We start from the raw sequence: 15,876 nt of genomic DNA, 5'->3' as shown, positions 1-15,876 counted from the left end.
AAGTGAAAGAGAATGTTCTGTTGTGCTTGTTGGACCCATCACTGCCTAGAAAGCCACTGCTGAGTGCATCCATTCTCTGTAATAATGGCATCAAGGTTTGTTGACAATTTTATTAGATGTTTCACAAAGGATAAGAATCAGCACAACAAAACATTGAAGTATTTGGTTTTAATATTTCTTTGTGGGTATTCTGTTAATATTTTAATGCAAAATGTTTCTGACCAGTGCTTAAGAACTACAAGACAATGTGAAATTCATGTTTGATAAATTAATACTGTATGTCACTCAATGTGTTACTTTAGTAAATTGTTTTATTTCTTTACAAAATAAGTACAAATAAGGGAGTATGTTTTCACACAAATTGGGGGTATTTACCAGTATGTACAGAAATCATCAAAATAACGTAACTCTAATAAACACAAGGCCTTTATAAACAATATGTACAAATTATCAATACATTTTAAACATAACTTTACACTTCCTGGCCTTAAATACCTTATGAATAATCTTTTGGCTAAATAGCAGCAGTATAAATTTTCTTCTGCTTTTCATAAACCTTAAAAAATAATTAAAACCTTTGTTTTTAAAACTATTGGACAAATAGTTCCATTTGTGCTTTTGCTATGGTTTCCCATCAAAAAAAATATTGCCTCAAAAAAGTGGCAAGCATAACATAGTAAAAATGGAAAAGATAAATAAGCGAATGTCTCCCTTGCGCGGTGACTGTAACACTGTTCACTGCAGCACAGCTCGTGGCCCTGCCTGCCCGTGTCCCATTCGATCCCCATTTTCCAGACTCACACTGACAGCCCTTGGCTTCTGTGTGGGCCCAAATTCTGCTTCAGCAAAGCATTTCAAAGGCATCCACCCACCTTTAAGTACTTACAGCTGCTCCTTAGGCTTAAAGCCACCTGCCTGTTTGGGAGCCTCTCCAGGCTGGAGTCCTTGGTCCAGTTGTCCCAGGCAAAGGTGTCCCCACTCCAGGTGGCACCGGGCTGCCAGGGCTCACCTGCTCTCCCCACTCCAGCAGCAGAACCAGCCCCCAAAAACCTTTACAGTGACTTTAAAAATCCATATAGAATATTCTAAAATCTTTACTGAACAATATTCTCTTTTAAAACCACCATTAAACCATAGTCTTTGCAATAAATAAATTAACATTTTTTTAGAAAATAAAACCCAACTTTGAATCCTGTTACTAACCAGCTGCTACAAATGCACAAAAGGTCGATGAGATTAAGAAAACAACTGGAAGCAAGTCAAGGTAACTCAGCTGAGACCCAAGCACATAGATTTCATACACTTAAGTTTGGTTCAGAAAATGGCTCAGGAAATGAGCTGTGCAGTAAAAGCAAAAATCCTAAATATATAAAATTTGTGGGAGTGTGCAGTGGCTAGTCTCTTGGCTGTGCAAAAAACTGCCATAATAATTAAGCTAAAATAGCAACAGGTATCACCATGGTTAGTGAGAGTGTGCTAGCAAACTGAAAACGAAACAAGCCCAACACCGTGAGTGAACACACAGGTGAACACCATGGCTGGGACACACTCCTGTGAACCTCTCCCAGTCCTGGCCAGGAGCTGGTTTAGGTGAGCCATTGCATTTATGTAACTTCAACACCAGCTACTTCAGCCTTACCTAAAATGGCCAGATAGAGCAAGACTTGGGTGCTGATTTTATTTGTGGAGTTAACATTTTAAAACCTTTTGCACATTTCTTGTGGTTTGTTTTTTTTGTTTGTTTGTTTTTGTTGTTTTTTTTACATAAAGGGTGTTTATTGCATGTGTCTGACAATTTTACAAAACAAAATTACTGGAACATTGACTTCTGAAAAAAATAGAAGGCACATTAAAATGACAGCTTTCAATGCAAGTTGGGCTTCTGTGGAGCAATCAGTACAACTGTTGGCTTTATTTAAGCAGAGCTCGGTAGAGCAGGAGAGAATGACTCATTTCTCGTTCCTGTTCCATGTAGAAGATGAAGTCCCTGAGGTTCACACGTGTGATTTTCTGCCGGGGGTACTGGCGGGGGGAGGCTGTGCCCAGCCCGGCCTGGCTGCCACCACACACCCCCACACCCTGTAAGAGAACACACCAAAGCATCAGTCCTGCAGCAGCCAAGGCCTTCCTCCTCTCTCAGGGTTACAACTGCTGGATTCTTTTAAATAGCTTCAATGGATCATTGTGAGCCTCATTCTGAAAGCACTACATGAGGGGGTTTTTACTCTTATTATTTTTTATATTCTTCCAAGTCTAACCAAGTCAACCTGAGTAAAGAACTCAAGCACAAACACGTGATGCTAAATCTTGTTTACTACAACTCAGGGCAAATCCATCCTGCTACAGTCATATTCACTGTAGACATATTCAACCAGTTTAAATTGAGGAGCCTTTAAAGAACAAAACTATTTTCAGCAGATAAGGCCATTAATATATCAAATGTGTGCATGAATGATCCTACTGCCCATCGAAGGACTGGGAACAGGCATATTGGGATGTTGCTACTCTACAGCTGCAAGGCCCACAGGGACACCAGTTCTCTCCCCTGGGTCTGCTGAAGAGAAGGGCTCAGTGTGGGGAAAACTCTGAAAAGATTTAAGCTATTTTTCAAACCTCTAAGACATCTGGCAAAATTTTCAATACTTTTAATATCCCAAATTTACTTACTGCTGCTCAAATCTACCTTTCCTTCCCCAAGAAATAACTTATTCTAAGATCTTGATTAGAGACATTAAGAACACAGTTAAGGATAATTCTACTACTGAAAAGTTGTAGGGGAAACATATGGTCTGTTGAGAGTAAGGCACGGCACTGTTTTCCTCTGTCCACCACAGTCAGTCTGACTCCTGTCAGAACTGCACTCTTAGTGCTATTTCTCCAATAGCTGCTTATTAAATTACAGCAGTGGGGCAAATCCTGTTCTGTAACCACAAACACAAAAGGTTTAATGGAGTGCAATGAATGTGGCTCAGCTTGCAGGGAACAGAGGGAGAGGCCCACGACCTCTGAGCACCCAGAGCATTTGAGCTGAAGGATTCTGCTCTCCAATATGGAGCAGTTTTTGTTAATTAATTGATTGAGCACCGAACCTCACTGCTCATAGGAAATGCAGCTGGCAAGGGATGCTCATCCATGTTGGAGCCAGATGTGACCAGAGCATAATCCATCTATTCAGCAGTGCTTCGATTTCAGCCTTTACACCAAAACACTTTGCATTCCTAAAAGAAACAGAATCATTTAGATTCTTTCTGTCTTCTACAGGTTGGAACGATATCGGACCTTGACCTGCATCTCACTGCACTCTGACTGTGCACCCACTCTGCCAGGCCTGTGCCCACTAAGTCCTTAAGAAACCACTGTGTGTATACTTATTTTAAATCAAGCTGACTCAAAAAATGCTTCTTCTTCTTCTTCTCTGTTCCCCCCATGGTGCATCTCTCCCCTGCCCACAGCACTAACTTCAGATTCATCCTGAGCACAGGACCTGGACAGTGACAAATACACTTGTAAGGAACGTGGCCACCTTTAAACTCATTGGAAACCACTGTCCATAGCACTCCAGGGTGGGAGCTTCCCACACACACTTACCAAACAGTAAGAGAAAAGCTGCATAATTTTTAATATTTTTTCTTCATAAAAAACTATTTCTTGAGTCAGTTGAGTTACATTTACAGCAAGGAACTGCTCTCTATTTGGACAGAGTAGCTGGAGTTAAGATGTGCTGAGTTGTACTCACTGCATTTATCACTTGAGATACTGAACTTTTATGTAGGAAAAGCATATCCTTAACAAGCACCAGAACACGGCATCAAGCTGTGCACATCTGTAACCACTCTCGTGAGCCCATCAGTTACCTGATCAGGTTCTGGAGTTGTTTTACAAGGTGAAAAAAAGAAATTATTTTAGAAATACAAAAGCATATCTGTAAGATGACAGAACAGTAATTTATATGTGTCTATGTGATCACTAATTTAAACTAAAAACCAGTTTGTCAGGTACTGCATTGTACTCAAAATTATTCTGCAGATGCTATATTAGAAAAAGTAGAGTCCTAAATTCCATAATTATTTAATTGCATATGTGAATTCAAGTATAGTTAAAATGAATGGCCAAGAATAATGGAATTTAAGTAATTCAACATTTTCTCAAGAAAAATCACATTTTTTTATCAGCATGAAAGATTTTTCATCAACCCAAACAAGCTCCTGTGTTGTCTGTATCTATGGCAACTAATCAGAGTCACATAGATAAAAACTCTAATAAAAGAATAAATGGTTGCAAATTGTTTACCTCCTTTATTTCCTTGCCTGCCACACCCAAGTGATTCTCAAATCACACACACTCAAATATACATCAATGCTAGTTTATGTATCAGTGAGCTTCTTGTTTTAGTTTCAAGAAAACTTCAGACATTCCAGGCTGGAAAAAAATCAGTTTAGTTTACATATTAACTCTCTACCTCTTCATTTTTAGACTGCTTCCAAACATGAGTTACAGTGACTTCCTATCCCCGCCTCTCCTTTCCCCACGGCGTCTCTTCCTGTGCTCCTTCAATCCTTTCTTGTGACATGCCTTGTGACATGTTGACTGCCTTGGACCTCGCAGAGCAAATCCCACAGCACAGCGTGGCACACAGCAGAGAGCAAACAGATTCCATGTGCTCTCCTTGCAGGGCTGTAGGGCGTGGGGGAGCACCTGGGGCTTCCCCCAGCTCCTGCCCCCAGCCAGTGCTGAAGAGAAAATCAATTCATGGAAAATCCCAGGCAGGAATTTGTAACCCCACCATGGTGCCGTGCTCCCCGTTAACCTGTAATCCCAGACCCACTGAGACAGTCACAGGCTGCTGGAGCAGCTTTACTGCACTTCAGCTCCGTGAGCTGATGGGGACAGAGCCCACAGCATTCCAAACAACAGCATTGGACTGACAAGCTTCATTCAGCTGTTGGGAGCTACCTAGCTTGAAATTATGGCTTCAGAAGAACCAGAGTAGTTACTCATCCGGTATGCACATTTTGAAGTAGTTCTGAATTTGTGTCAGATGTGACACAAGATTTGGGCCACCTTTCTCGGTCTAGTTGTTATTTTCATGATTTTCCTCAATGACAAAACTCATGCTGTTGGCAAAGGGAAATATAAAGAGTTCAGAACAAAATACTGACCAAAGACTTGGTAGATCACTAGCTCAAATATACAACAGTCTGCCACAGAAACACACTCTCCCAGCGGCAGGGAGACTGCAAGAATCCCTGTGCACAGAGAAGCCAACAAAGCCTCGCTTGTGTCAGTTCTCTGGCACTACTGACTACAGTAAATGCAGCTCCTCTGCCGAGTGCGCATCACCTCTCCTGTCTCCAGAAAGTCAGTCTGTGCCCTTCACCAACCACAAAGTCCCCCTGCCTCCCAAACCTTCACCTGTCTCAAATCTGTCTCCGCTACTCCATGGTCGGCTCCTGTCCCGCTCTCAGGTGCCACAGGTGGGTCCCCCCGTGACTCCCAGGGCTGCAGGGGCTCCTCAGCCCCCAGGGACATGTGGCCCCAGAGCTTACAGTGCAGCCTGCTCCTCTGAAGAGCCCAGCCAGCCTCACTGCTGTACCCAAGCCAACAGTTCCCACAAAGGCTGTTAGGGGCTGAAAATCTCAAGCTCCTTCCTACCTCTGTCCCCCTTCTGCTGGGCCCCACCACCCGATTTGATCCCTGAGGATTCCCAAAGGTTTAATGGCTGCTGGGAAAGGGGACTGAGGCAGACAGACACACATGTTCCAAAATGTTCACGGGCCAACTCCCCCACTGCTCACGAAGTACAAGTGTCTTTGTGCATTAAATTACAATATTAAACCAGCAGGTGAAGGAAGTGAAAGTGGGTAACTCCCAAAAATGTGCTGTTCCCTGCTTGAGATAGAAGTGCTTTCACAGAAGAAAGCAAATGTAATAAAGAATCTACACTTATTTTTGTAACAATGATTTCTACTGTTGAACAATTAAATCTTTCTTTTTCCCCCACAAACCTGTACCCCTTCAACTTTGAATTACAGAACCATGGAAATACAGTAAAATATTCTTGTCAGGGAACAGAAAGATAAGGGCAAATAGAAGATTGCTTTTAATATTTTATCCCTGCTTCCTTCACCAGAAAACAATTCAGTGCTGCCATCTCCGCTTTGAACAGAGTCTTGATCTGCAGCTATTGCTTCTCTGTGAGCCAGAGACAAGGCAATAATGATAAAAGATCCGCTGGGTTTCTTCCCAGGCTACATGGCACATCCTTTTGGCAGACTTCACTTCAAGCCAAAGTCTGAAAGTGGGAATCATACAGCAACAATTCAAAGCCAAGCTATCTATGGAGTAAAATATACCAGGAATTTTGTGTCTGCAAGCTCCATGCACTGCACAGGAGTGGGAAGATAAGGTATCTATTAGTCTGCTCTTATGAATAAGAGGTCTTGAATCACAAGAAACATTCTGGAGATATTCTGCAGCAATTATGTTTTTACTTGCATAAAATGCTATTAGATCTTTGGCTGAGAGGCACATGAAAAACAGGTATAATACTATGTATGTCCCACATAAATTAGGGTTTAATTCAACACCAACTGAGGCTAATAGTAATGACTTCACTGAAACATCCTAAAATTAAGATGCCCCTAAAGTACAGAAATGTAATAACTGTTTGTCAGCACCTCAAAGATTAACAATACTATATGAAATATAATTATATCTACAAAAATACCATGCATCTTCATTTCTGCAATATGGTGGCTGCTCTACAAGTGTCTTTAGAAATACTCATCACCAAAAGCTATCATTTAGGCCTTCAGATGAGCAGCATTTACAGGGAGGATTAGATCCCATGCTTTCTTCGGAAGCTGGTTATTTTCACTTGCCAACATTTTTACCCTGTACTATTTTAGTGAAACTGTTCCTACAGACTGTTTTGGCACCCATTCACTTGCTACACCCTCCTGGATGCAAATGCATCTCCTTTCCCCTGGGCACATAAACACACACCTTGTCCTGCAGACAAACATCAGAAAAACTGATTTGCACAAGTACTTACAGGTACTTCAAATACCAACACAATTGCAACATTTCAAAGACAGCATGCAGTAATTTTTAAATTAAGAAATAATAAGGGGAAGGTAAATCATTCTAAGTCATGGATACAGTGAAAATTTTTTCTTCAGATGTGATCACTTCAGTTTATAATTACCTGATGTTATTTAAAACCAAAGAAATGGGCTGCCATTATAAGCAGAAGACTTTATATGTACCTGCTCCTTGCCTTTATTAATTAAGCCAAGTCACATATGCAAGTACTATTATAATAAAAAACCTGCTTGGTTAAGAAGCTTCAAACCAAAATCTTCAAGTTGAGGGAACTGGGCATCTATTCCAACCTCACCACTTATCACTCCCTCTAAGACGCATTTCTGCCCCTCTTCCCCCCAGCTGAATGAGAGCAGGGCAAAAAACAAGGCATTTCAGGGAGAAACTATTTGGGGAAGAAGAGAAGTCTGCCCCAATGACAATAAATAATGAGATGAAGTGTAAGGCAGCTTTGGGCTATGACATTTACCTGCTCATGGGTCTTCATCTGCCCAGTCCTCAATAGGTCACTCTTGGTAGGAGCCAGACTGCAACGCATTTTCACTTCTTAATTAATGTATCCATGCAGTGTCTGAAAAATCACTGCATTCATGTGAGCCAGAATAGCTCAAGTAAGCTCTGCATTCTACAGAGACCTTTGACCTTTCCAAAATCTTTTGTACCCCTACTCCCCATCTGGTATCTGATAAGAACACACTGCCTTGTATCCTCCAGCTCCTTGCAGCACATTCACAACATGCTGGTGGTGCAAGATCTGGCTCTTCTCATTTCCTTTGTTTGTGAACCTGCTCTTCAGAGCAGTTGCGAGTCCTGCCAACATCTTTATCCACAAACATCTCATCCTCAACACAATCCACTACCTTACTTGGACTTAAAAGCAATGACGATTTTACCTGATTAAGAATTCTTAAGTTTGAGCTGCATTCTTGCCATGGTAATTATAAGTGGAATATTCTATTTATCCTGTTTCCATCATACACGTATATTTTGATTTTGCTTGGAATGTTTCTCCTCCCATGCTTTCCAAATGTTTAATCAAGTGCTGCTCCCTTTGAAATACTAATCCTGCCAAATTTTTTTAATTGTTATTTTTCAAGCATTGCGGTGCTTTACCCTTCTCATCTTTCAATACTAACATAGGGCGTTTTTTATTGTTTTGTTGAGGTTTTTTTAAGGATTTGCCTGTGTTACTCCAGCCCAGTCACTCTACATCCCCGCATTCTCTCTCACTGGGAGTCAAGAAACATCAAACCAACTTGGGGAGAAGCCCTACAGTCCAGCTTGCAAGATCCACATTTTCCTTGAGACATATTTGACTTCTATCTGAATTTTCTCTAATATCCTTTATTTTCATTTGAAACTATCTCAGTTTTACATAGTGGGTGGCCCTTTCCTTTCTAACCTGTATGACTGTGATTTTCATTAAATCAGAATCTTAAAATAATTAAAATATTCTTGACATTTATCAATCTCTAGACAGATATAACTGCAAAATTTAATTGTTGAAATATCTAATTAAAAGACACATAATTGCTATCTAGCTATCCAATTGCTGCTTTTTTAGTGTGTCACTGACTGAAAACATTCTGTAGGAGACCAGACTCATTCATAGCAGATTTTGATGAAGAGAAGTCAGTACTTCCATGTGCATCACAATACTGCTTGCACTTACCAAGGTGAGACACAGCTGCTTCATGTCCTGCCAATCCTCCCATGGGAGGGGGTAGAACAGGAGACAGAGAGAAAAGTATCCAAATCTTAAACACAAAATCACTTTCTCTGCTCTTGAGAGCATGAATTGTCCTCATCCATCTCAGCTGACTTTTGGTTCTTAAGCCTAATTATGATGTATAACACCCAGACTTTATAATAATTGTGTTTCCAGCTGTTGGCCATCTTGCTCACTCCCAGCAAAACTGTGCAAGTGCCAATCAAGTCACTTTATGCACCACTTGCCAAATAAAGGACAAGAACACCCACAGATCTACCAGCTCCTTTGGACTTTATTCCTGTGTAAAATGTGCTGGTGGATTAGTCACTCTCTCTGAACAGTGATCTAAACCTTTGCCTGTAATTACCACAGGCTCCTCCGTGGATTGAGGGTTGTGCAGGGCCCTCACCTGTACCCAGCCCATTAAACAAAGCAGGCAATGCAGTTATCTTGGATTGAGTGGCAATAAAATTAAGCCCTAAATGCTAATACCATCAGCTTGCAGGATAAACACATTGCCAGAACACAGTCCAGTGTGCAGGAAACAAGACATTAACATTTGTAAATAAAGGGTGGAAGACAGCTAACACTCTATTACTGCAAATATCATGGACTATAATTAAGGCTGGTGCATTTCAGACATTAGGGAGAAATGATAGAGTTCAGCAGGGAGAAGTCACCAGATCATTCAGTGATTCAGTTCTTGATTTCTTCACATTTCTGTGTCTTACAGCTAAGTCTTACTCTTGGCTTTTTTTAAGTTAGTGGTTTGCTTGTTCAGAAAACATTTTAAAAACTTAGATTGGCACAAACAACTCTTGGAAGAAAGGCTCCAAAAAGGAAACGAACTGGCTTTTCTTTCCTACAGACATCAGTAACCATAAACAAGCCCCCATTCCCTGCACTGCTTCCCCTTCCACGCAACAAAGACAGTCCCTTGCACATCCTGGTCATTCTCAAGTCCTTTTCCATGTTCCTGGCTCTCTCTCCCCCACCAGGATCACTTCTCCAGGACTCAAAGCAGACACACTTGGTGACCTGCTTGTCTCTCTCCACCACTTCTGATTGCTCTGCATTAGACTGCTATCTAATCTGCCCCTAAACTTCCGCCAAACCTCTGCTTCATACTGTCTTCTAACCTCTAAATGTCAATCCAGGCTTTTGCTTCCCCTCCATCGTTAGACAAAATAAGACAGTCAAGCCTTGAGTAATAAGCAGATCAGTTTAATTTATTAACACTTCACTGACAATTTAAACTTTGCTCTACACTTTAGAAACCCTGGAATCCCCTCTTACTTCACAAATTCCCAAATCCTTATCTTCCTCCAGTCCATTTCACCACACAGCAACCAACCAACCTTTTAAAGACACATTCAACACAGCCAAGGACAAAGAATAAACCTTAAATTTCAAACTAACCTATTTGAAAAAAAAAACAAACCCCAAAACCAAATACACTTGTCTTCGGTAAAGTTAACCCTTTCACACACTCACAGCTGTCCCAAATCCACCTCACTCTGCAGAGTGAGGATACCCAGAGGGATTAAATGCCTCACAAAAACTTTCCAGAAGATTCTTTAACCAATTATACTCTGTTATAACAAAATGACGGAGCAATCCATATCAATATCTAAAAAGAATAAATGTCTTCAGTCTATAGATGAACATGGAGGAGACCTAGTGATGCAGAAAAACATTTTTTTCAGATGTTAAAGCTCTACTGTTATTTATCTCTAACTTCTCATTTTTACTACCCTGATAGGTTTGGACACCACTCAGACTACCTCAAGAAAAGAAGACTTAACAAGTAAATATCACAACTATCACCACCTTTCTTTCATTAAAACCACTCCCAATATATATAGTTCTTAATTATTTAAAATAAATTAAAAATCAGATAGTCAAAATCAAGTGCTCCCCTACAAACAACTCTAATTAAAATAGACCCTAAAATATATTATAGAAATAAGTCTAAGCCAGACACAAAATCACTTAATCAATCATCTGATACAAACTGAAGAGCTCTTACAGATGGGTCCCGACAACTGACAATGATCAAAGTATAAACTGACAAGTCTATCAGATCCAATTACCCCCAAAACAAAATAAACATGAATATTATATTAAAAATAAGGTTGTAACTACAAAAAACCACCCCTTTATCGAAGTACTAGCTCAAACCAGAGGCTTGTAATGGGATACTTTTGGCTAAGTTAAACAAAAGGCAGTTCAGTGCAACGCACTCCCCTCTCTGGAAGGAGCTGGCATAACCCACTGCAGCAACGTGAGAACCCGAGCAGATGATGGGAGAGAGCACCCAAGCAGACAAACGCTGAGCACACAGCACACACACCGAGGGGATTACTGCAGTAATTAGAGAGCAAGGGAAACAACAGCGTGGAATTCCGAGTGTGCTCCATAGCATGGAATGGTGCTACTGGCCTATTTTTACCAGTGGCAGTAGGAGAGGAGGCACAGCAGCTCCAGTAGGAGCAAGTGCATTATGATACAACACAACATGAGCATTATAAAATGCGAGATGAATCTCAAGCCCAGAGGCTCTTCAGCACCACTCCAAATCACAACTCTCTGCCTTCATTTTTCTTCTTTGCTACTATTCCACTTCTTCTCTCAGTACTTTTGACTTGATTAACCCTTTTTTCTCTTTCTTGTCTTTTACCTTCTTGTTTACATGGTATCACATCAGATTCCTTAAAAAGCGTCTGAGTATTATCAGCAGAGATCATAGATCAGCAGTCAGGTTTTCCAACATTAACCCAGTGACGCTCCAGTTGTTTCCAGTGAGAAATTTATCACTTCATTGGCACCTCAATAAGACAGCATGCTCTTTTGAAAATCTGACCCCTGATTAAAAGTTACAAAAAATCATAACTCAAACTATAACCTGTGTTTAATGGTCTGAATTCAAGTGCTGTGAATTTGTTTTATTCTTCAAATACTTTCCCCAGAAATTCAAGTCTAACGAGCCTGAAACAGACTTCATGAAATACAAGCCTCATTTTAGTTTTCTGGGAATCAGAAAAGATCCAGTTGTGTGTTATGCCTAATTTTTGGTATCCCTCTCTGGAACGGCAAGTTCTGGTGTTTAGTTTAACAAATTACATCTTTTTCATTAACCTGGCCTGAAATTATGAAATCAGTTTTTCAAGCCCTTCTTTGGTCTTTTTACAAAGCTGTGTTAGGATCCCTGATCTTTCCACACTGTACACATAATGTGCTACCTGAACGCGTGCAGCAGCAACATATGGTACAGTAGGTTATAACTATTTTACCATCTGTTCTATCTGAACTCTAACCTCAATAATCCCATATCAGCTTTTCCCGTTAACTGCCACAGTTCTTAGATCTTGCCTTCTACTTACTCTTTTAAAATAAATAGCAGCAAAATGCATGGCCAGATCATAGGCTGCCCTTCAGAAGCCTCCACTGCTCCCCAGGTAACTTAATTTGGCTATGGTCTTAGACAAATTATGCCTTCCGAGCTACAGGCCTTCTTTGTTTTCAGTGAATAAGATACATCAGTTACCGGAATGTTCTTTATTCTGAAAACTTTTGTTCAAGATCCTGCCACATCTTTTACACACTCATCTATAAAGTCCTTTGTTTCTATTATGCTCTTCTTCAGAGAAGAGCATCCCCTTCAGTGGAGCTACAGCAGATTCCACACTTGCCAGGAGCAAACTTCAGGACTGTCCCTACCTAACCACCTCCCACCATGGGCCTAATTTGGTTTTCCCACAAACAGTACCATCACTACAACCCCTTATTGTCTTGCTAGTCTAAGTACCCATAAAACACAAACAGTAGCATCATATTGAACAACAAAATGTTAATTTTATTGTAATACTTCTAAGTTCTATCCGAACTTCTGGAAACTGTACAGATTCTGTTTGAGAGAGGACATTTGAAACTTTTATTACTGTTAGGGTTTGTTGGTTTTGTGTTTTATTTGGGCTGTAGGGTTTTTGTTTTGTTGTTTTATTGTTTTATTTTGCTTTACTTTTAAGACTTGCATCTCATGTCATCAAGTTCTATTTCACATAGATGCTGGAATTTGAAAGTAAGCTCTAATTCCAGCTAGGACAGCTCATCTGGTGGACTGCCTTCAAAGTTAAAGTCTGCCTGATTTACAAAAACTCCAAAAATAGCTATGTGGTAATTAAACTCCATGAAAGACTGTGGCTTTGGTATAATTTATACATACCCATGCAAAACTACTACATACACACAGACATATGGAAAACATAAATATATTTTCAATAAATACTAATCACAGCTACAAGAATGTGCCCCTCTATTTTTTACTACAACACTTGACAATACCAGTTCTTATGGATAAAGAAATTGAAGAAAGAATCAAATGTGGTTATCACCAATTACTATTTTACAATATCCAGATTCAACTCAAAATATTAAATCATAACAGCTCAGTAAACTTCTCTGACTCATTATCAACTGAACCAGACTGTAATGCCTACACAATGAAAACTACACTTGTAAAAGAATACCTTTGTAAAATTATTCAACTTTTAAAATCAGTACAAGGCCTTCTCATTAAAAGTATTCATATCTTCTCCATTTTGAAATACCCCATCTTGCTTCCTTTTGGAATCCTGTTTAGTATCTGAACAAAAGAGGAATTTGATTTTTTGAATGTGTGAAGAAATCAGTTCGTGAGATATAATTTTGCTTTTTCACACATGAGCAGTTTAAATATGTTATTCAATGTTATCTTGAGGCACAAACATAAGGCCTGTAGGTTAAGAGAAGTCAAAACTACATACTAGCCTGTTACCTCAAATGTCTTCCAAAATACATAGCTGAAGAATATCATGGAAGCTATGGTTTAATTAAGGAATATTGAATTTAATTGTAATCTGGGTGCCATTACACATACAATATACAATGCCTATACAAATACACAGAGTCCCTAATTGTATAATTCTACACATGTTTTCCAACTACACAAATGGATCTATATTCTACAGCTCTACATGAGGGAAGAGAGTAGTACTTGTTTTCTTTTGACAGTTGTGCTAAAACAGCCTCTTCCCCTGCCCTATACAATGCAAGGGAAACAAGAGCTGTAATGGTTAACAACTGGACTTCACCTTTCCCCTCCAAATACAGGAGGACATCAGGTCTGCCCTCCCCCACCAATTCTGCTTTGCATTCAAAATATTTTCACCTCTGCATAAAAATGACTTTTTTATTATGCAGTTTCACAGACTTTCCTAGGTGGCACCCCAGGAGCATAATCCTGATTCAGAGAACAAAACCATCTAATTACCCCAGCTGCATAATTCATTTGCCAATAAAGAGGAGTTGGTCAACCCATGATCTTATCTGACAGACTCTGGGGAGCACATGTGGGAATCTGACACAGGAGAGGCACCTGGCAGGGCCAAGACCTCCTTGGGTGTCTTGTGGTAGCCAAGGGGAAGGAGGACTAGGAAAAGAAGCCATCCTGCAGCCTGGACCTTGGGCTTTCCAGGCACTCAGCCCTGCCTTTGTCTGCTCTGTCTGTCTGCAGGTGAATCAGTGAAGGAGAGGTTTCCTGGAGCTGTGATCCTCCACAGCCACACTGCAATGAGCCAACACTTAGCTCCAAGAGAAAACACCTGAACTGGCAATACTCTATACTACAAGTTTACTTCAATCTCATTCAGAGGCAAGACTGTAATTTGAAAATCAGACATTGCTCAGATGACAGAAACAAAACACAGTTACGCAGTCTTCCTTACATTGCGTCTACTTTTTCTGTCATGCTGATGAAAAGCTCTCAGTATTCTGCCAAACTTTCCAACAGAAACGTTTTAGACACTGTCTTTAGAGAATTTCAGCAGGTCCTTTTATTATTGAGGATTTGTTTTAATTTACCAGAGCTGCTCTCAAGTTCTATCTAAACTTTGAAAAACAGCATCCTGTTTGTTTTCATGTTCAAGTATCTGCAATTCACTCAATTACAAACGAAGATGAGCCCTGGACCACTCTTGGTGCCAGTGTCAAGGTGAATTTCAAATGTAAAGAACTGATATTTAAAAGAACTATGAAATGGGTTCTAGTGTGTAACATTTTACCTTGTAATAAAGACTAAGCCAGAAAACATTTCAATTTTCAGCAATGTTTTCATCCTGCATTATAACAAACATGAGTGGCAGAGAGACTTGTCAACCCAGTGGTTAAGGCACTATTCATCTTTCATCTCCCAGATCTGGGCTGCAACCATTCGGCAATAGACTCACTTTCTCACTAGAAATGTCATCTTGGAGCTGAGAAACCTTCTTGACAAATATGTTTTTGAAACAGATGTATTTTTGCTAAACATTTTATCTTTGACAAAAATGTATTTTGACAGAGGAAGTTCCATAGCAATTTTTTTTTCACCAGCTCTAATAACAACTTAGACTTTTAGGGCCTAAATGGGGAAAGCTGCTCAGACTCTGCCTTGCTGACTGAAGTAAGGCTTCGCTGGCTAGAGCAATGACCATTGCTTTAACCACCCCATGGAAATATATGTCAATTATCTATTGCTTTATCTTGATTTACCACTGTTTACCCTGAAACAGTGAGCTACAGGCATGCTACTGGCATTCAGAGCAAGGCTATGAATGGGACATGAACTTGTCTCATACTCCTCAGCTGGTCTTCACAGCTTTGAATGAAGTCGTGTACTTAAGTAGTAATTAACAACATAAATGTTTAGAATAAACAGCAAGGACAGGGCATTTGAAAAAAGAGTTAACAGATGTCCTTAACATTGCTGCTGGCCTAATAACGTTTCTGCAGTAATTTATTTGATGTGGAGTTTATTTAGCTGCTGCAAACATGCAGGGTTATAATAATCATAAGCAGGTTGCATTAAGCACAATACGACTTGGGTGTGTAACACAATGTTAAAAATAATCCCAGAAACTGTATGCCTCAAAGATATTAGATGTGCAGCATCTTCCACAACCTGATTGTAAAAAGCTAGCCAGAAAGCACCCTTCAGACTTAAAAAAAATATTAAAAGAAATATAAATGCCAAGACTTCTTTT

The 15,876-nt window shown here is 40.0% G+C and overlaps 1 protein-coding gene across 3 annotated transcripts in view; it reads right to left on the bottom strand.

Moving 5' to 3' along the window:
• Window positions 1-293: 293 nt before the first annotated feature.
• The window catches only part of LOC146432426 (transcription initiation factor TFIID subunit 4-like), a 146,505-nt gene continuing 130,922 nt past the window's right edge, over window positions 294-15,876 (bottom strand). For all 3 annotated transcript variants that reach the window (XM_085072067.1, XM_085072065.1, XM_085072064.1), the window contains exon 15: window positions 294-2,079. In XM_085072067.1, the coding sequence (XP_084928193.1) occupies window positions 1,912-2,079 (168 nt within the window). In that variant the 3' untranslated portion in view covers window positions 294-1,911. The remainder of the gene's footprint in view (window positions 2,080-15,876) is intronic.

The sequence above is a fragment of the Lichenostomus cassidix genome, chromosome 11 (assembly GCF_008360975.1).
Source record: "Lichenostomus cassidix isolate B80296 chromosome 11, HeHo_3.0, whole genome shotgun sequence".
NCBI lineage: Eukaryota > Metazoa > Chordata > Aves > Passeriformes > Meliphagidae > Lichenostomus > Lichenostomus cassidix.
The sequence above is the reverse complement of the archived record's forward strand: the minus strand, read 5'-3'. Positions and strand labels throughout refer to the sequence as shown.